The sequence below is a fragment of the Pezoporus wallicus genome, unplaced genomic scaffold (genome assembly GCF_028554395.1).
Source record: "Pezoporus wallicus isolate ANWC-B61680 ecotype Strahan unplaced genomic scaffold, APGP_CSIRO_Pwel_v1 contig_360, whole genome shotgun sequence".
NCBI lineage: Eukaryota > Metazoa > Chordata > Aves > Psittaciformes > Psittacidae > Pezoporus > Pezoporus wallicus.
The window spans coordinates 2947474-2974758 of record NW_026640059.1 but is presented as its reverse complement, the minus strand read 5'-3'; the positions used below and the strand labels follow the sequence as shown (position 1 = coordinate 2974758).

The following is a 27285-nucleotide window of genomic DNA, read 5'->3' as shown; positions in this document are numbered from 1 at the left end:
TCCTGAGAGTTACTCTTACCTTTAAGTACCTGCTGCTTCTCCCTCCAGGAAGTGATTGCTGTTTGGTAGCATGTAATCTTGTCAGTCAGACCTGTTCCCAAATGGGGCTTACTGTCTCGAAGACTACTGTTTTTTTTTTTAAGTTGGAGACCTTCCGGTAAACAGTAAAATTGCTCTGTTACCAAGGGTAAGCAAATCGGCAGTATCAGAAACATTAATGCTGCTACTGTGATTTGGGTATTTTAGAGTGGTCTGGCTTTCTAAAGAGGTGTTGCTGTTACATTGAGACAAATTTCTAGTGCAGCCACTATTTCATAGTGGCAACATTTAGCAGTGCCACAACAGAAGCTGTGCAGATGAGTCAGGGCCATGGCTTTGATTCATTTTGATACCCTGTTGCCTGTTCTTCACAAGCCTGAATATTTTTTGATAATAATGTATATATTCTCAAGTTATATAGTATATTAGATACTACTTTTTAATTTTCTCTTTCATCTCTTTGAAAGTGTACTTTAAGCTTGTCTTTATTTAGAATCATATTTCCTTCTGTTCTTGGCACAAGGGAGTGAAATAAATAACTTTCTTTCTAAATAACAGAAAAAATAGGGTAACGTATTCCAGAGATCTAGACTACTATGTATTATTAAATTGACTTTAGTAGACCAGTTACTAAACTTTTTGCTTTGAGGCAGAACTGAGCTTGCTTCATGGGCAACAGAGTAGGCACATTTGACCTGTTCCCATCTTGGTTTTTCATTTAAATGAAGTGCTGCATGTCTGAAAGGAGTGAGTAGGAAATCAGTCATGAACACCGTGTTTTGTGTTCCTTTGGTCATCAACTGGCGATCTGGCATATAATTAGTATATGAATAATTTTGCCATGTAAATTCAGCTGCTGCAGTAGTAAGGGTGTGGTGTCAGTTCCTTATGGGTTGTTGTTTGGGTTTTTTTTCTAATTGCAGAATTTATAAAAACTTAAAATTCATATTTTTTTTAATACTCTGGAGCATAATTTTTTTTTAATAGTTTTGTTCTCTAGGTGTTTGAGTAACTTTACACTTTAATTCTGAGTGCGGTAAAGTACTTAAGAATTGATGGAACTAGTGGCGAAGCCAATCTTTCTACTCTATTTCAGACATTTTCTTTATATTCCATTTTGAACATTGACCTCCATCCTTTATAGAATTTGTGGGTTTTTTTGTTTATAGCTGTATAAATATTCAGAAAACCTTATCACAGATTTGTGAGTTGTACAGACACCTTAATTTTCTCTAATATCATCATCCTGAGGCTTAAGTGGTAGTAAAACAGTATTTTTAGTAATTACCCAAGCTATTACATTAGAAGAATGGATTATGTCCTGACAGAAATGAAAAAGTAATCATTGTTCATCACAGAAATAGTTTGTAAAACAAAATTTCTGTTCTTAATGTTGTTTTAAATGGGCTTACCTGGTACAGCACTCCTGGATATTAAGTGAATACACTGATTTTCTGTCTGCTACTAAATTTATTAATAATTTTCCTTTTCTAGAGAGTTGGTAAGTTGGGAAAGAGGAATATAAAGGGGAGACCAATTTTTTGAATATTTCTGCAAGTAGTAGTAAGAAACTCAGGGTTTCTGCTCAGCAGTGTCTCGATCCACTCTGGATGATGGGTTTTGGGTTATATAGACTTCGAACACTGTTCTGAGGACCATTCTCAGTTTATAAATGTAGGTAGTATAGGGGTAGCAGATGAGAAGCTTGATTGTTTCTATATGCTACGATTATATAGGGAGATAGAATTTAAACCCATATAGATACACAAAAATTGTTCGTTCTTCACTGCCTTCTCTTCTTTTTTGGGGGGGGGGGTGTATGTGTGAGATCTTAAGGAAACAAGATAGTTTCAAGATACTTGCTCGAGTTGAACAAAAGTGAATTTTTTGGGGGGAGGGATGCAACAGAAGTTCTTATGTACAATTTTACAATAACAATTTATAAACATTTTGACTGTAACTATTCTCATTTTGGCTTTACTTTTTCTTTTGCTCATCTAATGATGCTATTTCAGGAAATTTCACTGAATATTGAGGGGGAACTTTCTGCCTGAAAGGAAGTGGTAGGAAGATGCATAGGAAATGGTGAAAGTGAATTATTTTTTCTCAGAGAACAAAAAGGGGTGGATGGAAGTGGTTTGAGTAGGTAAAAGTAAATAATAAAGTAAATAATAAATAAATAAAGGTAAAATCTCTTGAGTAGATAACTAAAACCACCCCACCTGGAGTACTGCAGTCACACCAGTCCATAAGAAGGGCAAGATGGAAGACCCGGGTAATTATAGACCGGTCAGCCTTACCTCCATCCCTGGAAAGGTGATGGAACAACTTATTCTTGACACCATCTCTAGACATATCAAGGATGAGGGGGTCATTAAGAGCAGCCAGCATGGTTTTACCAAGGGCAAGTCATGTTTGACCAACCTTATAGCCTTCTATGAGCAAGTAAGTAGGTGGATAGATGATGGTAGAGCGGTAGATATAGTTTTTCTTGATTTCAGTAAGGTATTTGATACTGTCTCCCACAGCATCCTCATGGATAAGCTAACAAAGTGTGGGCTTGATGATCAGGTAGTGAGGTGGATCAAGAACTGGTTGGAAGGAAGAAGGCAGAGAGTTGTGGTCAGTGGGGCAGAATCTAGCTGGAGGTCTGTGACTAGTGGAGTCCGTCAGGGTCGGTGCTGGGACCAGTGCTGTTTAATATTTTCATCAACGACCTGGATGAGGGAACTGAGTGTACCCTCAGCAAGTTCACTGATGATACTGAACTGGGAGGAGTGGCTGACACACCAGAGGGCTGTGTCGCCATTCAGCAAGACCTGGACAGGCTGGAGAGTTGGGCGGAGAGGAGCTTGATGAAATTCAACAAGGGCAAGTGTAGAGTCTTGCATCTGGGGAAGAACCACCCCATGTACCAGTACAGGTTGGGGGTTGACCTGCTGGACAGTAGTGAAGGGGAAAGGGACCTGGAGGTCCTGGTGGATAGGAGAATGACCATGAGCCAGCAATGTGCCCTTGTGGCCAAGAAGGCCAATGGCATCCTAGGGTGCATTAGAAAGGGTGTGGTTAATAGGTCAAGAGAGGTTCTCCTCCCCCTCTACTCTGCCTTGGGGAGGCTGCATCTAGATTATTGTGTCCAGTTCTGGGCCCCTCAGTTCAAGAAGGACAGGGAATTGAGTGAAGGAGTCCAGTGCAGAGCCACAAAGATGATTAAGGGAATGGAACATCCCCATTATGAGGAGAGGCTGAGGGAGCTGGGTCTCTTTAGCTTGGAGAAGAGGAGACTGAGGGGTGACCTCATCAATGATTACAAATATGTAAAGGGTGAATGTCAGGATGATGGAGCTAGGTTTTTTTCAGTGATGTTCAGTGATAGGACAAGGGGCAGTGGGTGTAAACTGGAGCATAGGAGGTTCCATGTGAACATCAGGAAAAATTTCTTTACTGTGAGAGTGACAGAGCACTGGAACAGGTTGCCCAGGGGGATTGTGGAGTCTCCTACGTTGGAGATATTCAAGGCCCGCCTGGACAAGTTCCTGTGTGATGTACTCTAGGTTACCCTGCTCTTGCAGGAGGGTTGGACTAGATGATCTTTTGAGGTCCCTTCCAACCCTTGGGATTCTGTGATTCAGCTCTGGGGTCTCCAACACAAGAGGAACATGGACCTGCTTGAGTAAGTCCAGAGGAGGCCATGAAGATGATCAGAGGGCCAGAGTACCTGTTCTATGAAGGCAGGCTGAGAGTTGGGCTTATTCAGCCTGGAGAAGGGAAGGCTCTTAGGAGATCTTAGAGTAGCCTTTCAGTACCTAAAGGGGCCTACAAGAAATGTGGGGAGACTTTTCACAAGGGCCTGTAGTGCCAGGACAAGAGGGAATGGCTTTAAACTGAAAGAGGGTATATTTAGATTAGACATTAGCAAGTAGTTCTTTTCTGTGAAGGCAATGAGGCATTGGCACAGGCTTCCCAGAGAAGCTGTGGCTGCCCTGTCCCTGGCAGTGCTCAAGGTCAGGTTGAATGGGGCTTTGAGCAGCCTGGTCTTGTGGTAGGTGTCCCTGCTTTTGTGGCGGGGGGTTGGAGCTAGATGATCTTTAAGGTCCTTTCCAACCAAAACCATTCTCTCGTTTGACGATTATGTGATCCTGCCCCTTTGCTCTTCCTGCCCCTTTACTCTGCTCTTGTGAGACCTCGCCTGGAGTGTTGTGTGCAGTTCTGGTGTCCTCAACATAAAAAGGACATGGAACTGTTGGAACAAGTCCAGAGAAGGGCCATGAGGATGATCAGGGGACTGGAGCACCTCCCGTATGAAGACAGCTGAGGAAGTTGGGGCTGTTCAGCCTGGAGAAGAGAAGGCTGCGTGGAGACCTCATAGCAGCCTTCCAATATCTGAAGGGGGCCTACAGGGATGCTGGGGAGGGACTCTTCATTAGGGACTGTAGCGACAGGACAAGGGGTAACGGGTTCAAACTTAAACAGGGGAAGTTTAGATCAGATATAAGGAGGAAATTCTTTCCTGTTAGGGTGGTGAGGCACTGGAATGGGTTGCCCAGGGAGGTTGTGAATGCTCCATCCCTGGCCGTGTTCAAGACCAGGTTGGATGAGGCCTTTGGTGAGATGGTAGAGTGTGAGGTGTCCCTGCCTGTGGCAGGGGGGTTGGAACTAGATGATCTTAAGGTCCTTTCCAACCTTAACTATTCTATGATTCTGTGATTCTATGACTTTCAGTCTGTGCCATGAATTTTGTCAGTGTTTGGAGATTCCCCTGCCTGCAAACTAAAAAGTGTCAAGGCTGTAGATGGTCCTGGTGTGCTTTAGTCATAAATACTGTGTGTACAGCGTTCAGCAAAGTAGACTTTCTGTGTAAGTGAAGTTTTGTAAAATGGAACTGATTTTTTTGAATTTGAGGGTATTCATAATTTCATTTTATGGCAAAAGAAGAGAAGATTAATTTGGTCCTTTCTACAGTGGAAATATGACCAGTCTCTTGCAATTGAATAGCATGGGTGTACTGAATTTTTAATTTGATTCCTGTATGTTCGCTTTGTAGGACCGTGTATATGTGCAACAAAATAATGTGGAGAATGTCTACAATTTGGGCTTGATTATTTTTCGAGATCAAGTTGTACGCTACGGCTGCATTAGGGATCACCTGCGGCAAACGCTGCTGGATATGATCGCAAGGGAAAGGAAAGGAGAAGTTGTAGACAGGTAAGATGTTTGTATGTGACTGTCATTTGTTGTAAATAATGCCTGTCATTTTTTTGAGAGTGAATCATGAATGTACACAAATAATTACTTAAAGTTGCATTCCTGATTGCAAGTAAAAATTTTTTTGGAATCTGGAATAATGTATTTCTTTGTACATTAAGGTTTAGCTTAATGGTAAATAGAGAAGCTTGTGAATACATTCTTTTAATACTCATACTGTGTTTTTTATTAAAACTTTAATTAAATCTCTCCATTACTGCCTTGTGCCAAAGCATTTGGTTATAAAGCTGAGTATTGACAGTTCTCTGCCTCTTGCTACCCTCTATCTTCTCTGTATTGAGGGATGGCTTAAATTTTCTTGTACCCTTTTTTTTGTGTTTTGGGCAGAGGGGAAGGTTACTTTTGTTGTGGGTTTGGTTTTTGGTTGAGTTTTTTTGTTTGGTTGTTTGTTTTTTTGCTTGTGTTTTTTTTTCTTCATATTTCTTACTCATGTTTTGACCCATCTAGTTTTGGTAGTTCACTTACATCTCTGAGCTTTCAAATTTGTTCTTGTGTTCTCCAGCCAGTTTAGTAGATGTGAAGTTTTACATCACACACTGCAGATACTGCAACTGGAGTTGAATTTGCAAGTTTTCTTGCGCTTCTCTAGTTTCAGAGCAGCTGTTGGGTGTGGAGATACATAAACTCCCAGCTACTTTGGCTGCAATTCTGGGACTGAGATTGCCCAACACACTATTTATGAAGAGAAAAATACTCCTTGGCAAGAGCTGTGTATTGTCCCCTACTGCCAGAAAGTGGAATTTTTTCCTGGATGCATTTCTTTTGTTTTCACATTTTATTGATGTGTTTCTATGCCTAGCCAAATATTTAATTTGCTGATACATTTTTCATTTTGTGACTTGTTTGGGATTGGCTTTTTTTATATGTTGTGGGGTTTGGTTTTTTTGTTGTTTTTTTTTTTTTTTTATATGGTTGGGTTTTTTGTTTTTTTTTTCAACCAACCCAAACCCCCAAACTTTGCACAGTACCTTCCATCTGTGCAATTGTTTTGAATTGCTCGATTCCAACCTATGTGTGCAGTTTTCTTTGAAGTAATATTTTTCTTATTTTCTTGTGTGTTGAAATATACTTAATAGTTTTCCAAGTTAATAAAACTTGAGACCTGCTTCCCAGTGTTTAAAGTATTTAATGAACATCATCAGCTTCTTAGTTTAGAACAAAACCAGCCAATCTTGTTCCTGTAATGTTCTTGAAATCCTGACATGTACCATACAGACTTAGGATGGCCTTTCTCTAATTATATTTGACTGAAGTTTGTATTTTATTCTGAGTTGTTATTCTGCTATGTACTCTGTCTTGCAAGCATGTAGATTTCTCAAGTTGTTAACAACTTACTTTTTGGCAGAGGCGCAATAAGAAATGCTTGCCAGATGTTAATGATTCTAGGTCTTGAAGGAAGGTCAGTCTATGAAGAAGACTTTGAGGCTCCATTTTTGGAAATGTCAGCAGAATTTTTTCAGGTACAGCAATGTTGTAATATTGTTTGGAATGTCGTTAAAACTTCCTGGAATTGTGAGAATTGGTTGTACTTTAAGTAATTGCTGCTTATAAGTATGTCCATCACCATTAATTGAAATGAGAAAAAAAATAACAAACTTTGGAAAAAGTAATACAAATTTTGCAGAATTACCATAATTTGAACATAGTTCAGACCTGCTTGTGCCAATAACATGTAAAGTCATTATCATGCCAACCTTGTGCCTGCTTTGGGCTATTTCACGCAACTTAGTCTATCCCTGCATTGCGGCTACAGTCTTTTTGAAACACAAGTGGCATGAAAGGTTCAAACTGTTTCAGGCTGGGAATTGAAAGGGAAGACTACCTGCCAAACTGCCTTTGAGGAAGCTTTGTTTCCTTCATGGTTTCTATATTTGTGGGTTCATTTTTTTTGTAATAAAATGAAGTGAATGGAGAAATTAATCCAGATGGCTGTCCATTTGTTGACCAGCTACTGAATAACACATTTTAAATATTTTTTGAGGATTTTTTGTGAGATAGTTTTGGAGGAAAAAGCCAGTTGAATGGTGGTTGCGTGTGATCATGCTCCTCTATTGTTGGAAACTGATAGAAATTGTAAAAGCATGTTAAAAGATATCTAGATAAGATGGTTTTTCAGACTCCCAATTCTTATGCAGGATCTACTGTCATATCCTCTGATCTCAAGATTTATTTGGTAATCGGAAACATATGTTACACAGTGATTTAGAAGTCATTATATTCTGTTTTTCTTTAGTGCTGCATAAAATGAAGAGAATCATAGAATAGTTTGGAAGGGGCCTTCAGAGGTCATGTAGTCCAACCTCCCCCTACAATGAACATGATTACTTTTATTTAAGCTTTATTTTTTAGCTCTGCTTTGGAAAAAGTTATCTTTCCTCTGAAAGACTATGTTGACCAGTATGGATAAAAACGGTTTGATATGGAATAATGTTCTCAGCATTGTCACTAATGAAAATGAGAACTGTTGATCCTCACTACTCATAAATATGCCATAAACTGGTATTTGAAAGGAATTTTTTGCCTTTTCCCTCTCCCCATCCTTCTGTTTTCTTCGGACATGTAGCTAAAACTGTAGTTGGTAACTGGAAGCTAAGTTGGCTTAAATTGTTTTATTATGAAAAATACTGTGTTCATATTGCATGTACCCCCTTGTGTATGCAACACAGGGTAACAGAACCTTTATTATGTGATAAACATGTATGTAAATCTTGGGGGTATGATGATCTCATTTCTTCGGCATGCTGTTTGATTTCAACTTGTTTATAAATGCTGATCTGAAATAAATAGTACATTTCCTTTTCTGCTTTTAAAAAGAAGTCTAAAGTATTAATTTATGTTAATTGCAGATGGAAAGTCAGAAATTTTTAGCTGAAAACAGTGCTTCTGTATATATAAAGAAAGTAGAAGCTAGAATTAATGAAGAAATAGAACGGGTGATGCACTGTCTGGATAAATCAACAGAAGAACCAATTGTGAAAGTTGTTGAGAGGGAGCTTATTTCGAAGCATATGAAAACGATAGTGGAAATGGAGAACTCTGGGCTTGTTCATATGCTGAAAAATGGGAAGACAGAAGGTAAGACTGCATCGTGTGTGAGACAGAAATACGATACTTCTTATTGCTTTTAAACTTAGGATAAGTCAAACTTAAAAGTTGTGTTCCTGTATAACTGTAAAAACACTTTGGTGGCTCTGTTTCATAAATATCTGAGAATCTTACTTCAGAGAGTTGGAGGGCTCTTAAAACACAGTCCATATGTATAACCTGTTTCTGTTTCGTTCCAGACACAGGTACATTTTTGGTAAGCCAGCTATCTCTTAAGAAAAGTACAAATTTATGGTAATAGGTTTTGTTACCGGTTTTCCATGAGCCATTTTATTACTTTCATTCCTCTAGAATGTAGCTGTCAAAATGCATGGAAGTTTTTTGGCCCATAGGCAGTTATTTAAAAAGTACTAGTGTAAATGACTTACTTAATAGAAGTATTGTGGGACCAATTCTTGGGGAAGGGGCTTTGCTGCAGAGAAAAAGTTGGCTGTTTTTAAAGGGTATGAAGCAGCTTATTGAAGTGGTTGAAAAAGAAGGACTTGGCTTGGTTTGATTTTCCTGATAGAGGTTAATGTGGGACAGAATGACTGAATGAAAGTTACTATGGAAAAAAATAGAGCATAAGTTTCTAAAGCAGCAAATGAAGAAAGTGATTGTAGTATCTATATTTAGAAACTGGTGCTCACGCTAAAGCCCTGAGAATGGGGAACAGACTTGCTGCTTAGATTAATGGCCTTTGTTCATTAAAGCAGCTTCACAAAGTGATAGAGTGACAGAGTGAGCAAATTTCTTGGCTGTAAGAAAAAATTACTATATTGAAAAGGAAAGTGATGATACTATACTTAGCGTTTTTTTTCTTTAATATCTAGTTAAGATAGCCTTCAGGGCAAAGGTACAAGGATATTGAATGGTATTTTTAATTTAGAGGGATTAGTTTAACTTTTATGACCTTGGTTTGATTTAGTTAAATACTTGAGAGAAAATACTTGTTGCGTTGTGAAGACAAGATTTCACATAAATGCACAAGGATAATTCTCTTTTGCAAAGTTGTGTTTAACATAACTTCTCATGATATTAGACAGATGAAACAAAGTAGTGTAAAATTATATGGCTGACTTGAAGACAAATATTAATTAAACTCAAATTTTTACCAGTTTTTGCTTTTAATACAGATACAAGCATCTGTTTGCTTTACCTTAGATTTTTGAAACAACTTTTAATATGGTATTCGACTTCTAATCTTGGAAGCTACATTCTTACATACCACTTGAAAACATAGTATTACTGAAGCTTGAAGTGTGCTATCCTTTAGTACAAGCATAGACATCTGCTGGCCTGGGTATCAGCAATAACACATTCCTTGCTGCAGACAACCTGGAATAACTGAATGCAGTCTTTAGGTTGAATTTGTGACTGTTGTGGTCAACATGTTGTCAGGAGTGAAGGAAAGAAGATTCTAGTGCCTGAGGTGTTTTGGGGTACTTTTTGTGGTTCAAGTGGCTGAACTTTTATTGCTGTGTCCTGCATAATATCTTACCCTTGTTTCCAGACCTTGCTTGTATGTACAAGTTGTTTAGCCGTGTGCCAAATGGTCTGAAGACAATGTGTGAGTGCATGAGCTCATACCTGAGAGAGCAAGGCAAAGCACTAGTTTCTGAAGAGGGCGAAGGAAAGAATCCAGTCGACTACATTCAGGTAGTTAACTTATTTTACCTTTCTTTTCTTCTGTCTTTCCCACAGTTAACTTATGTGATTGATAAGGTAAAGCTTAATATTGATTCAAAAGGGATTCTTTCTAATAAGCTATAAGTTTGCTTCTGAATTCTCAGACATGTTTAGAACGCCTTTTTTACTTAAGTTACTTGAAAAGTGCACCATCAGTTTTCGTGCTTTTTCGTAACTGCTTTTATTAAATGACGTTCAGGCTAATTACCTAATTGCTGAGAACTTCTTGGATTATCCTAAATGATATTTGCTTCGAGTGACTTACATGTGTGCTTCCAAATTGCTTTGTAGTGTCCATTTTATTTAATTTTATGTAACAATAGCTATCAATGTTTGAGACAAAAATCACGTGACATCAATTCGTGGCAAGAGTAACTGAGAGGTGAATGTGATATAAATCAAAACTAATTGCTTGGTTAATTCTCAATCTCCCTGAGAACAGAACACTTCTGCATGTTGAAAGACCTAAGTGTTCATTCTTGTTCTCTCACTAGAAGTGATGTGTGCCATTAACTTATCAACATCACAAGATACGCTTCAGGAGTGTTTGTTGTCTTTTTTTCTCCCATTGTCTCTGAGAAGATGGTTTTAAATTTGTGCATTAAAATCTTTAGAGGTCACTGAACTTTAAGGAGATGTTTTTATAGCTGAAAGATGTTTTATACTTAATGGAAAAATGTTCATTCATTAAACTTTTAAGATTTTACTTTTAAATGTGTAGTTGAAGTCCTTGTGTCTGTTCTTCATGAGAAACATTTAATGCTGTATGCCTATCACCTCTACTGCTTTGTTTGAAATCAGTAACTTTGCTAGAACTGGTTACTATTAGAAGAAGCCAGTTGAGTGTAAAAAGATTGTTGATTGGATTATTAATTTTCTGGCAATGCTGAAGCAAACTTCTTACCAAGCTTAGACAAGAATCACCTCTCCAAAGATTGTTAAAAAGAAGAGAGAACACCCTTCGAAATTTATTCGGCTTAATGATTAAGGACTGTTATGCTTTTTGTGATGGTATGATTAAAAAAAAAAAAGGCAAATGATGTGGAGAATAAGTGTCTGGATTACTTTGAAGTAATTTACACTCCTTTTACATCCTGATGAACCTAAAAGAGGAATATCATTAAAAATTTAACTGAGAATGAGTTAAAAATTCTAAAGATGCTATCGATTTTTTTCGTGCTACAAAAGCGAATGGGATAATGAAGCTGAAGGAGACTTAGAGCTATAACATGTGGGCTTTGGCAGAGCTCATCCTCTCAGCCCATTAGTATGTACCCCAACCACCTCATGAAGATGCCCTAGGGAAGAGATTGATACATTATTACAGCTGAACCACCCCACCACCCCCACCACCCCCCAAACAGGTTTATCCTTCACTACCTTTGGGACAATGGAAGAATAGAAAAACACCTGCGAATTGAGAAACCTCACTCAGCCGCGTTCATCTGAATCTTTCAAGGACTTAAACAGCAGTAAGACGACAGACAAGGAAGCTACAGTATGCCATCAAGGAAAAAACTTCATAAGAGTCCAGCACTGCTTCTGCTTCATGACATCGCCAAACGCTGAGCGTAATTGGCAAGATGATTGCAAAACCATTGCCAGGGGATTAGATTTAAAACTTATAATAATTTGAAGGGATGTTGAAGTGCTGCTGTAATTTAAGGTAGTAACAGTTTCTCCTGTTTAACACCAGGTTGTTCAGATGGTGTACTCCTGGAGGGGAGACATAAGCTAACCTTGGTTAACAGAAAGATAGTGAGATTTACTTTGAATTTAAAATTTCTAATATGCATTAATTAGCCTGCCTAAAGATCATTCCTTTTAAGTGAGACGGTGAGTTCCTAAGAAACATTACTACTTCTTTAAGTAGTTCTTGAATGGCTTCAAGTAACCACATATAAACTACTTAAGAAACTGAGGATTTTAAGAGCATTTAAGGTGAACAGTTTTTGTGGGCACTTGTTACCCATGATAAATTTAACTCTCAAGTGAAATTCCTGCCCTCCTCCATACTGTCTTAGTTATGTCTAAACCCTGTGCATATCACATATATAGTTAGCAAGGTGCTCAGGTGATTTTAAGATGCTTCCCCCTTCTGTACTCAGTTGTTTTAATTCTGGGTGAAGATGGTGCAAACTGTAAAAATTATGTTAAGGATCTAATAAATTTAGCTCAGAGGAAGTACTTTAGGCCTGTGAACTTCACACTGATAACTGGAGAGCTATTGCTTGTATCTAACTTCTGTATGTTCACAGTGACTCTTAAAGATCAGTAGAGAAACATGTGACTAAATAATGTGGTGTCCTTAGATTGAAATTAGAGGGGGAAAAAGCCTGCAAGATTGGGCCTGTTGTTGCAATGTGTTTTCTCAAACTTGTTTAAGTAGCCCTAGGGATGTAGTTAATGGGTGCCTAGCCCCAGCTTTCCTGCATCCTGAATTTATGATAGTGACTTTGTCAACATTATTCCAACAAATTACTCCAACAAATATAACAAATACCTCTTTTAAGTTGTGGATTTAAAAATAAAATCAGCCTGTTTAACAAGGGTAATAAAAAACTTCCTTAATCTTTGAGTAGCTTGTTAAGGCAAACTGCTTGAGTATTTGACACCAGTATGTTAGCCAGCTTATCTGAAAATTGCTTCTATGCCAAACATAGAGAGCTTTGCAGAATCTCTGATTGTAGATGTGCTCTTTTCTATAACTTATGACATCACATCACTGAAAATGTTTTTTTCCCTTTTTTTTTAAAGGGTTTACTGGATTTGAAGAGTAGGTTTGACCGCTTTCTGCAAGAATCTTTCAATAATGATCGACTCTTCAAACAGACTATTGCGGGTGACTTTGAGTACTTCCTCAACCTCAATTCTAGGTCTCCTGAGTACCTCTCATTATTTATTGATGATAAGCTGAAAAAGGGAGTCAAGGGAGTAAGTATAAATTAAATTAAAAGATTATGCTCTTTGTCACGGAAACGTGGATGAAATTAAAATAAGCTCCTTTCTGAAGAATTAATTTTGCATTAAGATAACTGGCAATACTGCCTTAAAGTATATGTAACACAATATGATCTCATAAAACTTTAGATAGAAATGTAAGGTCTTTTGTATAGCAGAGGATTATTACCTGTCTCTTCTTTCTTAAGTACAACTGTGTTCTTCAATCTTACTTCATAGCTTCTTTCATGAAATTTTGTGAGGTATGGCACCTGGAGCTGGATAGGATGGTTCAGCTGAGGCTTCAGTGGCTTTGAATAAAGCTGAATATTATTATATGCATCTTATGCTTTCGCAATCAAGTTATCAAATTGTACTTATTTATAAAATAAGTAGTCATTTTATTTGTTGTGGCACTAGATAGGCTTTGCAAATGAGTCTTAACATATAAAATCTTTCATTCTTAGCTGACTTTCCATACTTACAATGCTGCATTCCATCTGTGCTTGTTTTTTTAAAATACTTAAAAACTCACCCAGGAGCTTTTACTGTATTTATTCAGACATTAAACCCTTCTGTCATTTTCCCTCTGCCTCACAATTGCTTTTCCATCCATTTTAGCTCTTATCTTCTTCTCCACTCTGACTTTGTGCACTGTTCTTTTGGCTCGTTTATATGTTGGATGAGTTTTGTGGGCTTCTTTATATGCTACTGCTAGACCATATGCTTGCTGTGAATTACTTTAGGTTGTATAAGACACTTGTGCTGGAAGATTTAAATGAGAAAATTCTTTCTTTTACAGCTAACAGAGCAAGAAGTAGAAACTATATTGGATAAGGCAATGGTTTTGTTTAGGTTTATGCAAGAGAAAGATGTTTTTGAACGCTATTACAAACAGCACTTGGCAAGAAGACTTCTCACAAACAAGAGTGTTTCAGATGACTCTGAGAAAAATATGATATCTAAATTAAAGGTAAGACAGTATCTGCATAATTTTACTTGATTTCCCCCCCCCCCCCCCATAAATACAGTTTCTTTTGGTTTTACATCAGGGATATGTAGATAACATACATCTTGATTGCTATTAAGTACAGGTTTGATTTTTTAAAGCCCCAGCAGAAAATATTAAAGGCTTTTGTGAATAATTTTGTGGAAAAAAAAAAAAGGAAGAAAATAGGAAAGCACCTGTGATGCGAGCACAATCTTGGAAAACAAGGCTAGTATTTTTCACAGTTTAAGACTTTCCAAATTAGAGGATAACTCCTGTTTATCTAGTAACTGGATTTGAAGACAAGGATGTGCTTTATCCTAGGTTTTCTGTTATTCACAGTAGAATTTTCTATTGCATGCACAGTTGGTTTTTTAGTTGCTTCCATCTACAGACTGATGATAAGACTCAATTCCTTTTTGTTTAAGTAGTTTGAGATAGATCACGGAAATACAAAATCTTCATATTGGTGGGTGGAAACATGTTTCCCTTAGTTGCTTCCATTTACTGATTAAATACGCCAAGAGATGGAGAAAAAAAAGTAAAGCCTAAATGTGAACAGTCCTTGAAGCACCTTCTAGTGTGGCTTCTTCCTAAGTGGCATGATAAATGTCTAGTTAACTTCCAAACCAGAGTGATTTAATCTTAAGGTCAAACTTTACTGATCCTCATTTTTGGTCTTTGTATTCTGTCAGTGAGCAAAGCCTGATTGCATCAGATTACTCCAAATTATCAGTATTAATTACAAATTATCAGTACTAATTCCTTCAGTTACCTCTCTACCTCTTCTAGCCTGGTGATTTAGAAGTGCAGGGGATACATTTGTGATATGGGCCATCCGTTTTCTTACGCAGAGTGTTTAGGATGCTCAAGTTAATATACTTTTCCTTTGCCGTAGACACCTAAGTATGTGTTAGAAACAAAGTCTTGTAGGCATAACTGAAATGCATGTGTTAGTACATGTATGTGTAAACATATTCACAAAAGGTGTAGTAATCTCACCTGGTAATCTGCAGTAAACTCTTAAAATGATACACTTGGGGGACAACAGGTTTTTTCCTTACACAAAGAAAGTTTCTTTCCCTTTTATAGTATCATGCTCAAAAGCAGGTGAGAGTGTGTGCCTCGGTCTGATAAGGTTTAGTTTTTTTCTTTTAATAAGATGAGGTAGGCAGCTAAAAATAAATCAGAAATCCAATACTGGAGAAAAGAGAAGGAAAGCAGGTTTCGTTACATGTAGGGTCAGATCCTTATATGAAATATGAAACTTACGATAAGATCTGAAGTAAAGCAAAAGGGAATCCCAGTAATCAAATGCAAAAAAGTATCATTTTTAGTAAGATTTATAAGCTAACTATAAACTAACAGAAGCTCTGTATTCCTAGTGCTGGCACAACAAGATATTTTTGTATTTTTAGACTGAATGTGGATGTCAGTTCACATCTAAACTGGAAGGAATGTTCAGAGACATGAGCATCTCAAACACAACGATGGATGAGTTCAGGCAACATCTTCAGGCAACCGGGGTAAGAGTGTGTGGTCTGTGTGCTTGTCCTTTTACTTCAGTGCAAACCGTAGACTTTTTATCAAGGCTTGTGGTTTTTAATTTGTTTGCACATGGGAAGAAGGATTTTGTTAGCACACTCCAATTGTACTTATTACTGTGTTCGTTATCTTACAAACTTCGTTACTATTTCCCGAAATACATACGTCAGTTCGAAGCTGGAATGGTGCCAATCTCGTTCCGTAAAATCCGGTTTCAACTTCCACTCTATCTACATGCTCTTGCGAGGGCCTCTGCAGCAGGAGCCCCGGCCCCGGCCCAGTGCCGGGCGGCTGTGCCGTCGCCGGCCGGCAGGGGGCGGGCTGTACCCACCCGCCCGCTCTCTTGTGCCTTGTCACCGTGTCACCACCGGTGTTCCCTTTCTCATTCTTTAAAGGTAGCCTTCCTTGCGACACGGATTTTATGCTAACAACAGGAAAAATCTTGCGTGCTGCAGGTATTTGGAAAACACACCATCTCGTTTTTAACTGTCCTGATGCTACTGAAAACCAGACCTGCCCTTTTATTCAAATTACCAAATATGTACATAATTGTTCAATCCGGAAGTGTTACACCTTGTTGTAAAAGTGGACCTCCGGAATGTTGCATAATGGAGAGATTGCTTATATTTGAGATCAGTTTGCATGCTCTGAACACACTTTTTCTATACTGATACTCAGTAGCACTTCATAATATATAAGCAGCCGCTGACCTTTACCCTGCAGGTAAGTAAGTCCACTTATCAAGCATGTTTGAATCAGTTTCAAGAATGTGAATGCCAGCAGCAAGTTTGTGGAAGTACTCTGCCCCATGTCCCTGGTTGTACAGGGTGGTCTGAAATCTTTGCTGTCTTGAAGCAGTAAGCCGAATTCTTCCTCATCAATATGCTGTGAATCATCATGAGTGAAAGAACAGGATGTTCTTAATGTAGTTTCAGAAAAGGTTGTAGAGGATATGGATAGGTGTATATTAAGGTGCACAGGCAGCTTTACTGCTTTTTTGCTTTAGAGGCTAATCATGTTTTCTCTCTGAAATGCTTGAAATATTATTTTCAAGAAAAAGGTTGTTAGAGCACGCCCTGTTTTTAGGTACCATGTGGGACTTGTACATGGTGGGGCATATGTTAAAAGATTCATGTGCTTCACATGACAGTTTTAAACTGAGTTACTAAATGATGTCTCTGTCTTCTTCAATGTAGCTACATATGGCTAATAAGATGAATTCAAAATGTTAGTAGATATTCTTCCAGGCCTTATTTGAAACTTCTTCTTATTCTTGGCAAGGGACCAGCAGTTCGCCTGATGGTTGGTTGCCTTTGGTCAGCCTAGTCATGACCACCTAATGAAATTTCTGGTGTACTTACTTATGATGGAAATGTATATATTTCTATTACTGTCAACAATATTTGAGAGGAAATACAAACAGGAAGATTTTGGAAATTTTGTGTTACTGATAACTTGCTGGTGGTACTGTGTTTTGTATGAAGTAGTTTATTCTACTCCTTTTTAAACAATTTGTGTACCTTGACTGTGTCTGGTGCCTCCTAGAGGAGTTGGGCATCTGCTCTTCTCTAAATAATCCTACCTGCAGAGTCTCCTGCTGGATTCTATGTCCTGAGATGCAGGTAGTGCCAAGGACTGTGCAGGTGATTGGTTTGCTGTCAGTAAATGGAAAGTTCAGCACCAGGCAAAGTCCCAGCTTATAGATGATGAATAATTTCTGCAACTGCAGTCCTGAAACATCCATTTGTTATATAAAGATTAGATCACTTCAGGACACTTTCCATTAGTTCATATCATTTTTATGCTGAAAAGACATCTTTTAAAATAAACTGTTTCCGTTCATTGAGGTGAGGCATTCTAAATTAATGCTGTCTTCTGGTCTGTCTAAGGGTAAAAAAATTTGGGAAACAGTTGCCATATTAATTAAGATGTTTTGGTTATAGATGAAGTTGTTTTCTGTGGCTTTCTATCTGCATTGATGACCTTTCCCTACTCTTTGGCTGGGGGGAGAAAACTGTTGAAGCTTTTTTTTTTTGTGATTCACAGATGAACTAGGTTTTTGTGTCTGAATGCCTGTTTGCATTTCTCTTCTGAGCCTCATGACATCGGTGATAAGAAATTAGAAGCAGAGCAGTAACGTTGGCTACAGAACAATCTTTACATAGGTGTTTACATACTTGTACAAATTGTTCCTCTTAAAGCTTAATGAAATTCAGTCAAAGGGGTTTCTGTACGAGTAGCCTGTCACCGGTCTCTCTAGATTTTTCAGAAGTTTCCTAGGCACAAGATTGCTGATGCACACAGGCATTCAACAGGCACAGTATAAAAACTCCTATGCGGTGCGTGGAGGTACTACTCTGCTATTTAATAGTGAAAGTTTCTGAGTTCATATGACAGTTTTGACCTACTGAAATATAATATGCTCTATTTCTGTGTAGTTGGTTTATAACAGGTTGGATATAGTATGCTTTGGGTTTTCTTGTGCTTAATTTGTGTTCCTTGAATTAAGTTTAATAATATTCAGCTTAGCTAAGATACCTAGTAAGGATTGTGCCTTGCTGATAGCCAGATGTTTATCACCTTCTAATACAGATACTTTATAGATCAGCAATTCAACTGTAGAATGTTTCCTGACGAGTGCTAAATATTTATAGTTATAGCTGTCTTTAGGGAATGTGCCTAGGTTGTGTCTGTGAAAGTGAGTAACTGTTTACATTGCAGTCCAGAGGTAAATTGCAGGGAAAGCTCCCTATGGTTTAACGTTAGATATTCAGTATTACTCTCTGATTGCAGAGAGTAAATTTATGAACAGTTGCTTTGAAATAGATACCTTTAGTAACCTGGCTTTACTGTATGCAGTCAAAAACCTGTTTAGAAAGAATTGTTATATGTATTACGAGTTCTGTTTATGATCACAGACATTTCATTCTTGATTAAGAATTTATTTTGTTAAATTCTGTGCACTCCTAAATGCCAGAAGGAAATAATGTGGAGGATTTTTGCTGTACCATTTATTCTGATAATGATGAATTCATTTGTCTGGCTTCATAAAAAATAATAAGCATAGATATATGTCTGTATTTTTCTTAGTCTGTGAAAATTCTATACATTCTATGCCGATACAGAAAGATGATGAAACATGGTCCTGTTTTAAAATAGTGTATGTTTTTTTTCAATTATCCTTAGGTCTCATTAGGTGGTGTTGATCTTACAGTGCGGGTCCTCACAACAGGGTACTGGCCTACGCAGTCAGCTACACCGAAGTGCAACATCCCTCCGGCTCCCAGACATGCTTTTGAAATATTTAGAAGGTATCTATTAAAACAGATTTTTTCAGTAGAGGTTTTAAGAAGATACTTTATAAACTTAACGTACAGATATATTTTACCATTAAAGACATGCTAGCATACTGCCGCTCTTCATGCGAAAATTGGGGACTGCAATAATCACATTATGAGGCTTGGGTTTTTGGGTGCTACTACTTAAAGTAGAAATCTAACAAGAGTTAATGTTTTGAAAAAGCAAAAGTTAGAAGTTTCTAACTTACTGTCAAAGCCTATGTAACTGTTTAAAGCAATTTTCTCTTGGATAGATGAGCTATGTATTAAGTTTTCAATTCAATTATGTTACAGATTTTATTTAGCCAAACATAGTGGGCGACAGCTGACACTCCAGCACCATATGGGTTCTGCAGATCTCAATGCCACTTTCTATGGGCCTGTTAAAAAGGTAAAGTATCAAGGTTATGAAAATATTGCATCTTTTTTAAAAATAAGCAAATGCACATTTGTGATAACTTCAGGATTTTATAAAACGAAGGCTTAGCCACTGATAGTATCACGAAAAAGATGCCCGTCATAGGCTTTATAGTCTGATTCTTCCTTTGTAGCAGTTTTGTCCAAATCTAATTTGAAATCTAATTTGAATGCATCGCTCCGCATCATCTCTTCATTACCTTGTAGGAAAGTAGTAATTTTGATCTTGAAGGGACCTCAGTGGTTGAGTATTTGGGGGATTTTTGGCTGTTAATTGGTCAGAAGTGAAATGAAACTTGTTTCTCTGCAATTTTTTTAGTGTGAAAAAGTGTTTTTAACCCAAATTTAGCCTGCTTTTCATATGCAGAGTGCTAGCAATGTAGACAACAGTTTTTTCAAACTCAAGAATCTTAGTAGAGTTACTAGAAGTATTAATGCTTAATGTTTATGTATACCAGAAAATGATTTGCTAGTAATTTAGACCAGCATCACCTCTAGCTTAGCATTTTAGAAATGGTGTGATACTTGGGAATGTAGAAGGAAACGCAGAATGAAAAATTATTATAGCACAAAGTGTTAATAATATGCTTTTATAAGGGTGTTAAAATTGTATTACTTGATAATTTTAAAGCTAAGAGAACTGAAGTAATGGAACAGGGGCCAGAGAGGTGGTAGAGTCTCTGTCCCTGGAGATGCTCAGTGCTTGAGTGGACATAGCCCTGGGCATCCTGCTCTAGATAGCCTGACTTTGAGTGATGGCTGGACCATGGAACCTATAGAGAAGACTCCAACCTCAATCACCCTGTGATTCTAAGCTACTGGAGAGACATTGTGGTTATGCTGGCAGGTGTATGCTGTTCTGTCACTTGTGTACACTGATCTCCTAGGTAGATATTTCATCATAAAAATTCACTGTAGTGAGGTAAGATATTTTGCAGTGGGGAATAATCTAATAGCAGTTTTGGAATTTTAAAACAGGAAGATGGCTCAGAGGTTGGCGTAGGAGGTGCCCAAGTAACTGGCTCAAATACACGGAAGCACATATTGCAAGTCTCCACTTTCCAGATGACGATATTAATGCTCTTTAACAACAGAGAAAAATATACCTTTGAGGTAAGCATTGTGGTATTATCATATGATGTTAAGTAACCGTTTCAGGCACTTTCTTGACCTCTTGAATAGACTTTTGAAGATCAGCTGTGTCTCCTTCTATTTGAATGTGGATCAGACCAATAAATACAGGAAGCAGATCATTAGCAATGCACCTGGGAAGCAGTCCTAGGGGAGGGAATTATTTGGGGATAGGAGTTTTCAGAATGTTGAAGAATTGTGAGTGTGGTTATTCCTAGGCCAGAGAGCTTTAGAAAAGCTGAAGTTGGAATGCAGACGGTGGCTCCATTTGCTCGTTTTATCTTTGAGAAATTAGATTTAGAGGCTAAAGGGCGGAAGAGTGTTTGTACCTTGGCTTTTTAAACACTGAAGTGCTTAAATTGGCAGGTTGGAGTTAGCTGTAGGATGAATCAAAGAAATTTAATCCCTTCTCTGACATGGTGAGCCAGACAAGACAATAAAGAAGGTCCAGATAGATTCTTAACAAGGAGACTTGAGGGGAAATACTGGGAAAGGTTGAAGCACTCAGCTGATAGACAATGATGAAGGTGGCTTTCAGAGTGGAGGAGGATCCTGTGCCTATGAGGTTTGACCATTGTATTTTAATGTCAGTAGTTTTGCTTTAGATGTTACCTTCTGTTTGAGAGAGCATTGGCAGCCTTGAAAAGCAGTGTGGGTGCTATTTGAATCAGACTGGTTTTCCAGGTTTTTCATCTAGTTTTGACTGTGCTGTGCATAGTAATCATTTGCCTTTTTGTTTGGATTTTGTTTTCAGCTTATTGGCATACTTCTAGCCTGTTAATGAAGATGTTTCTTTGAAACAGTCTCAGTTGGGATTAAGGAAGGCAGGTTTTGATAAGAGGCTTGTAATAAGCTACTCATAGTTCAAAAAAAGATTATTTTACAGCAAAAAAAGTCTTGTGTATTCTGAAATCTGTTGTAGGAGCATTACAGCTTTGAGTGCTTTCTCTGCATAATTCTTGGGGACAGAAGGGGAGTCAGTGGGAGGGAGAAGAGGGGGACTTAACAGCTCATTTTTTCTTGGTGTTGAAATTGGGCTGGTGGCTACCTTATTGCACAAAATTGTAGGCTTGATGAGTAGTACAGTCTTACACATATATGAAAAAAATGACATGGTAGAGCAGTGAAAAGTATAATTTTTAATACGTGCTCTAAATTACAGTTTGTTTTACTTAAGACCAGATGATAGATAAATATGTCCATGTGCTTTTAGGTAGTATATATGCTTTGTTTGTTTCTGGTTTGGAAGTTCTTAAACTCTCACTTAGTGTCCCACTGTAACTAAAACATTAAGAAGGCATATTTGTTTTGTTTGGTTTCTTTGGTGAAGTGTGTGGGAGTTGTGTTTAACTCCAGCCAGGAGAGCTTATGAGAACTTAGAGTAGAATGAATTTTATCTTTGTTCATTGATTATTGAATACCATGATAAACTGCTGAGTGCTGGGCAACTGTTATTTTTCTGTCATATCACATTAATGCTTTTACAGTAGCATAGCATGAGAGATGACATGGTATGTACTTGTATCAGCACAAAACTGTCTGATATACAAGTGTTTCTGCAAATTCTCGGCTAAACAGATTAATTTGAAGCTACCTTCACAGCTGAGCACTTTGCTGTTTTGTTTTGCACTCAGTATGATTACCAACTGCAAAATTGACAAGATCCTCACAATAATCCTAATAGCCATTAAGCCATGTGATTACAAGAAAAATGGGATAATGATGATACAGAAATGCATAAGATACTACAGTTACTTAAAGGATTGTTGCAAAGTAAAATTCCTTCACAAAAATATACATATTTGTTGTATTCCTGTACAGCAACATTTTATATATGCAAAAGAACTGGTGGACATACAGTTCTAAGTTAATGCTACCTGAATCTAAGAGAAAGGAACTCCATGTAAACCTTCAAAGAATGCTAGTATTTTCAAATAATTCAGTTTCTTCTAATCAAGTCTCATCTAATACTTAGCATATTTTTCTGTTAGCTTACAATACATCTCAATATTTTAAAAGGTGAAATAGACAATTTTTAATGATAACATAAAAAAAGGGAAGATTTTTGGATCTTCCTTCAGGTTTAACAAAGAAATACATATGTGACTGTAGTACAAGTTGTTGCGTAATTCTACAAAAATAAGATTACTGTTCAAAACTGCCTTACCTCTTTTCTCTTGCTGATCTCTGCTTTGGAAGATACACAAGTGGAAATCTGCAAATAAAAAAAAAAAAAACTAAATTTTCAACATTGCAACAAAATGACATGTTTTCCTTCTGATTGCTTTCCACACATCTTCCTTCTAATAAGCTTTTTTCTTGTGTAGAACTGGACAGAGGCAGTTTTATACCTAGAATCGTCTCTTTTGTAGCCTCCAGATAAAGCTCAGCTGGTAATATTTTTAGAACTAAGACTGGGTAATCAGTACTGCTCTTGTGCATGACTCCAGTGTGGTCTTTAAGGCATTTTTGGAGATAGGAATAAAACGTATAAATTTTTCAGTGTTATATCAAAGGCCTATATAAAAATATGTTTGGAAAAGTGATATGCTACAGACCAAAGGAAAAAGAGAGCACAAGAACATCTGTTATCCCCATTTACATTCATAATTATGCACTTTTTTTATCCAACTTGAAGTTTTTGCCTTCTTCTGAGGCAGCATATTGCAGTGCAATTCTTCCTGTCGTTCTTATTTTAATGCTAGCTTATAAATTCTGAAGCCCAAATGGTTCACATACGTTAGTGGCTGAGTTGGAATGCTGTGGAGTGAAGTAAAAAAAAAAAACAACAGAAATACATAGTGGTTAGTGTGAAGTTTAGCATAAAAAAACCTTGAATTCCTTTTTAGCTCTTTGTTTCACTTCCATCAAAAGCAGGATATATATATTTCCTTGTAGAAGTGATTTAGTTTTGAAAGAATTCATTTTAAGTCTTGATAAAAAAAATGTAGTTTGCAAACATGCATGTCGTTAATAAGCTGTATCTGATTTGTAGCCTCAAGATTTTACTTTCACCCAAGTCCTAAAATCTAAATGTTGCCTTTGGTTTGTTAAATTTATGCTGATCAGTCTGTTTCAGTAAGAATATTTGCTGTGACCATGTAAAGGATTATAGTGGGTTTGGGTGTTTGTGGGTTTGAGGTTGTGGGGTTTTTTTGTTTGGTTTGGGTTTTTTTTTAATACTACTGTTTGCTGGATCTGGAAAAATTTTGGGAAGGCGACAAAGGTGACAGCTGTGTTTTCAAATAAAGCAAGGTGTAGATGAGGCCGTCAGTGATATGATTTAGTGGTGGCCTTGGCAGTCCTGGGGGAATGGTTGGACTTGATCATCTTAAAGGTCTTTTCCCACCTAGTTGATTCTATGATTCTGTAAAGTGAAGAAACAGTAACTTTCTGTGTGCTGCTTGGGAAGAGACATTTTGTTACTAGCTAATAGGTAAAGTATGAGGATGCCTAGTGAGATGCTGTGTTTGAGATGCGCTGTCGTTAATTGCAGCGTCTGAATAGGTGCCAATACATCCGGATTGTTTTTATTGCATGTTGTCCATGGTGGGTGACCACAGAAGGGTAGCATCTTTTTCTGGATTGATTTTAAAAAACTTGAGTGTACTCAAGAAATGACATCATTTAATATAAACTAGTTGTACTCCAAAGTCTGGGGTTTTTTTCTGGTCAGTGTTTAAAGAACTTTTTAACAAGTTTTTTTATAGTTCTTCACAGATCTTAGCATTTTGATCACTGGGAGTTGTTACTGCTGCTTTTAGCCTGAAGGTCATCAGTTCGACTTGTGTGCCATGAGAATTAGGAAGTTATGGGGACAGTGTAAGAGTTTTATTGCTCTTAGAACTGAAGGTGTCAAAGCTGAGAAAGTGACAGCTCATGTGGACAGTTACATGTCTGTGAGGTTTATTTTTTCTATTTGGTAGTTTAATCTTTAGCTGCTAGAGGTCCCTTGTCTGAATGGATATGTCTGCAGTTTCCTCAAACTAGAAAAAGGAAGAAAATAGAGGTAAGGCTAAAATGAACTTCTAATAAGTGGGAGCTCAGTAGACAGGTTTTCAGGAAGCAGTAGTAGTTTCCTTATTCCTAGAAAGTGCTTGCACATCATTCTGCACCCAGTATAATTTGCTTACTAATTCATGATCACTGGTGACTTGCCTAACACATAGGCTCTCCTTTGTCAAGATCTTATTTTCAACAGTGTTGCTGAATGCAAATGCATTTACACAGTTCTTAGGAATGCTCATGAACACTGTGGATGGTTTCCATTACTGAGTTAATTAGAAGGTGAGGTTTCACTGTTCAGCAAATGTTGGAAACAGTGAACAAATCCTTTCAGCCTTCTCAAAAATTGCAGTGAAATGAAACTGCTGGTTATTAATTTCTGTTTCCAGCTCATGGTGACTATTTACATGACAGAATCACTGTCAGTATGTTGACCCAGGTGGATCATTTTGCTACTGAATGAATTCAAACTTTTCAAGACCTTCAACTGTCACAGAAATATTTTGTATGCTTGAAGGTGGACATTAAGCGATCAATGCTGTCGGTGCAAAACATGGTACTTACTCCTGCCATAGCCATAAACTAACTAAGATATTTTTCTTTAGGAAATTCAACAAGAGACTGATATCCCCGAAAGAGAACTGGTTAGAGCCCTACAGTCCCTTGCATGTGGCAAACCAACGCAACGTGTTCTCACAAAAGAGCCTAAATCAAAAGAAATAGAAAATGGTCATATATTCACAGTGAATGATCAGTTCACATCTAAACTACACAGGGTCAAGATTCAGACGGGTAAGTGAGCTGTATGTTCTACTGTCTTGCAGTCCCAAAACTGTCTTAAAATGACAAATTATCTTTTGCAGGATTGACATCCATCCAAGTAAAAGAAATAAAGTAATATATCTCTTTAGTTGATGATTAGTTGCATCAAAGTGAAAATTTAAATACTGAGAGAAGTGTGGAAGTCATAGTTAAGCCTTTTACGTTACAGAATTTGCGATTAGCTATTAAAATGAAATGTTGAAAGAAATAAAATTAAAATTTTAATAAAATTAAAAATATGGTACTGATTGATTCATGAATAGGAAAATTGTCTTATAAGTTGCTCTGCTGCTGTGAAATTGAGTGATGTTTTTACAGCCCATGGTGTAACAGCCATTTCGAAGTGCCAGGTAGCTGTAATGTTTTTAGGCAATAATTTGGGTTTAATAAATAGAACCTCATCAGTACAACACCACTTCATGGAAGTGTTGGCTTGTCTTTTGCATAAGTAACATTGATACCTTTAGTCTGGAAATAATTTCTGATTTGTAGCATTGGTGTGGGTACACCTCATAGAGTGTTTTGGAAGGTTAGTTCTTAGTTTTAGTACATCTAAAAATATTTTCTGACTTTGCAGGTCTCTGTATATAGCATCACTGGCAGTGTTTTAAGTGCAACATTGGTAATTCACATGCTGTTTGTTGCATGTAGTATAACTTGCTGGGCTTTTGTGCAGCACAGTGTGTGCAGGGACGTACGCATGTAAAACACAGTACCTACATACATGACATTGTATGTATCCCTCTGCATGAGAGCTAGGCTGTCTCTCCGCACACATGCAGGGTGCTGTGATATCAAGACGTTTGCCATGTTTTGAGAATTTTTCTGGGGAGCAGGTGAGCAGCAACTAAATGAGGATGTTGAGAATCCTCTGATCTAGGCCCAAGGCATTTCCCTGGCATAATTAAAGCAAATTCTGAGACAACTGCTGGAGCTCTAATGGAATTCTGCTTTTTATTTTCCGCTCCAAAATTGTCTGTGAATAGAGAATATGTTTTGGGGTTGAGGGTAGTTTTAGAGCAAAACTTGATTTTGTGATTTTATGTTTCTGTCTTACACAGAAGACTTTTTATGTGAATCTCTTGAAAATTGAAAAATACTTGAGGCTTTGGGGTGAAGAAGGGCGGGGGGGGGAAGTGGTATAGTGGTGTCGGTGTTGGAGGAAGGCTTGGTTATAATGATGTTTGGGTGAAAGGGTAAGAAAAGCTAGACATAAGGGTAGAAATAAAACATGAATAGAAGAGCAGAACAGAATACAAAGAATATAAATAACTTGGAGAAGATAAAGTTGGACTGTTTCCTCTGACTGACAGACTTTTAAAGTATTTAGCTAGTTTGTGAAGTAAACTTTTAATCCATTTCTATTTTAATTACTGTATTATTTGCTATATTAAAGAAAAATAATGGGAGCATGGGGGTTGGTGGTGCCTGTGAGCAGATTTGAATGCTGTTCAAATTTTAACATAGCAATAATAAAACAACAGATTGTTACCTTGTCAGTTGCTATCAAAATATGCCAAAAAGTGTTATATGTTCTTAAGGCTGCTTTTCATCAAAAAGAACAAGTTTAAGAATGTCAAAACTCAGGAAAATATAACTTGATGAAATAAATAGTGAAAGCTAACACACAAGGAAATCAATTTAAATTTTGCTAATACGCTTTACATTCTCTTTCTTTTCTTTAAGTTGCTGCCAAACAAGGAGAATCTGATCCAGAAAGGAAAGAAACAAGGCAGAAAGTAGATGATGACAGAAAACATGAGATAGAAGCTGCTATAGTTCGGATAATGAAATCTAGAAAGAAGATGCAACACAATGTGCTAGTAGCAGAGGTATACTTATACACCGTTTTGATACGGGCTTGGGAATTCTTTTTGGTTTTCATATTAATTCATGAAAGTTATACAGCTCTCGTGTGATCCTGAAGGGCTTTGAGAGATGTGTTTAATCTGTCCTTTCCCCTTCCCCCCAACCCTTTCCTTACTCTCTGTATCAGATACTCTGTGTATCTGAAGAGATCTA

The 27285-nt window shown here is 37.4% G+C and overlaps 1 protein-coding gene across 1 annotated transcript in view; it reads left to right on the top strand.

Moving 5' to 3' along the window:
• The window catches only part of CUL3 (cullin 3), a 58747-nt gene that overhangs the window by 30111 nt on the left and 1351 nt on the right, over positions 1–27285 (top strand). The window contains exons 4-15 of the mRNA XM_057417164.1: positions 5084–5244; positions 6650–6764; positions 8151–8379; positions 9902–10047; positions 12835–13011; positions 13820–13990; positions 15424–15531; positions 18737–18861; positions 19183–19279; positions 20284–20418; positions 25047–25233; positions 26950–27095. Coding sequence (XP_057273147.1) covers positions 5084–5244; positions 6650–6764; positions 8151–8379; positions 9902–10047; positions 12835–13011; positions 13820–13990; positions 15424–15531; positions 18737–18861; positions 19183–19279; positions 20284–20418; positions 25047–25233; positions 26950–27095 — 1797 coding nt within the window. The remainder of the gene's footprint in view (positions 1–5083; positions 5245–6649; positions 6765–8150; positions 8380–9901; positions 10048–12834; positions 13012–13819; positions 13991–15423; positions 15532–18736; positions 18862–19182; positions 19280–20283; positions 20419–25046; positions 25234–26949; positions 27096–27285) is intronic.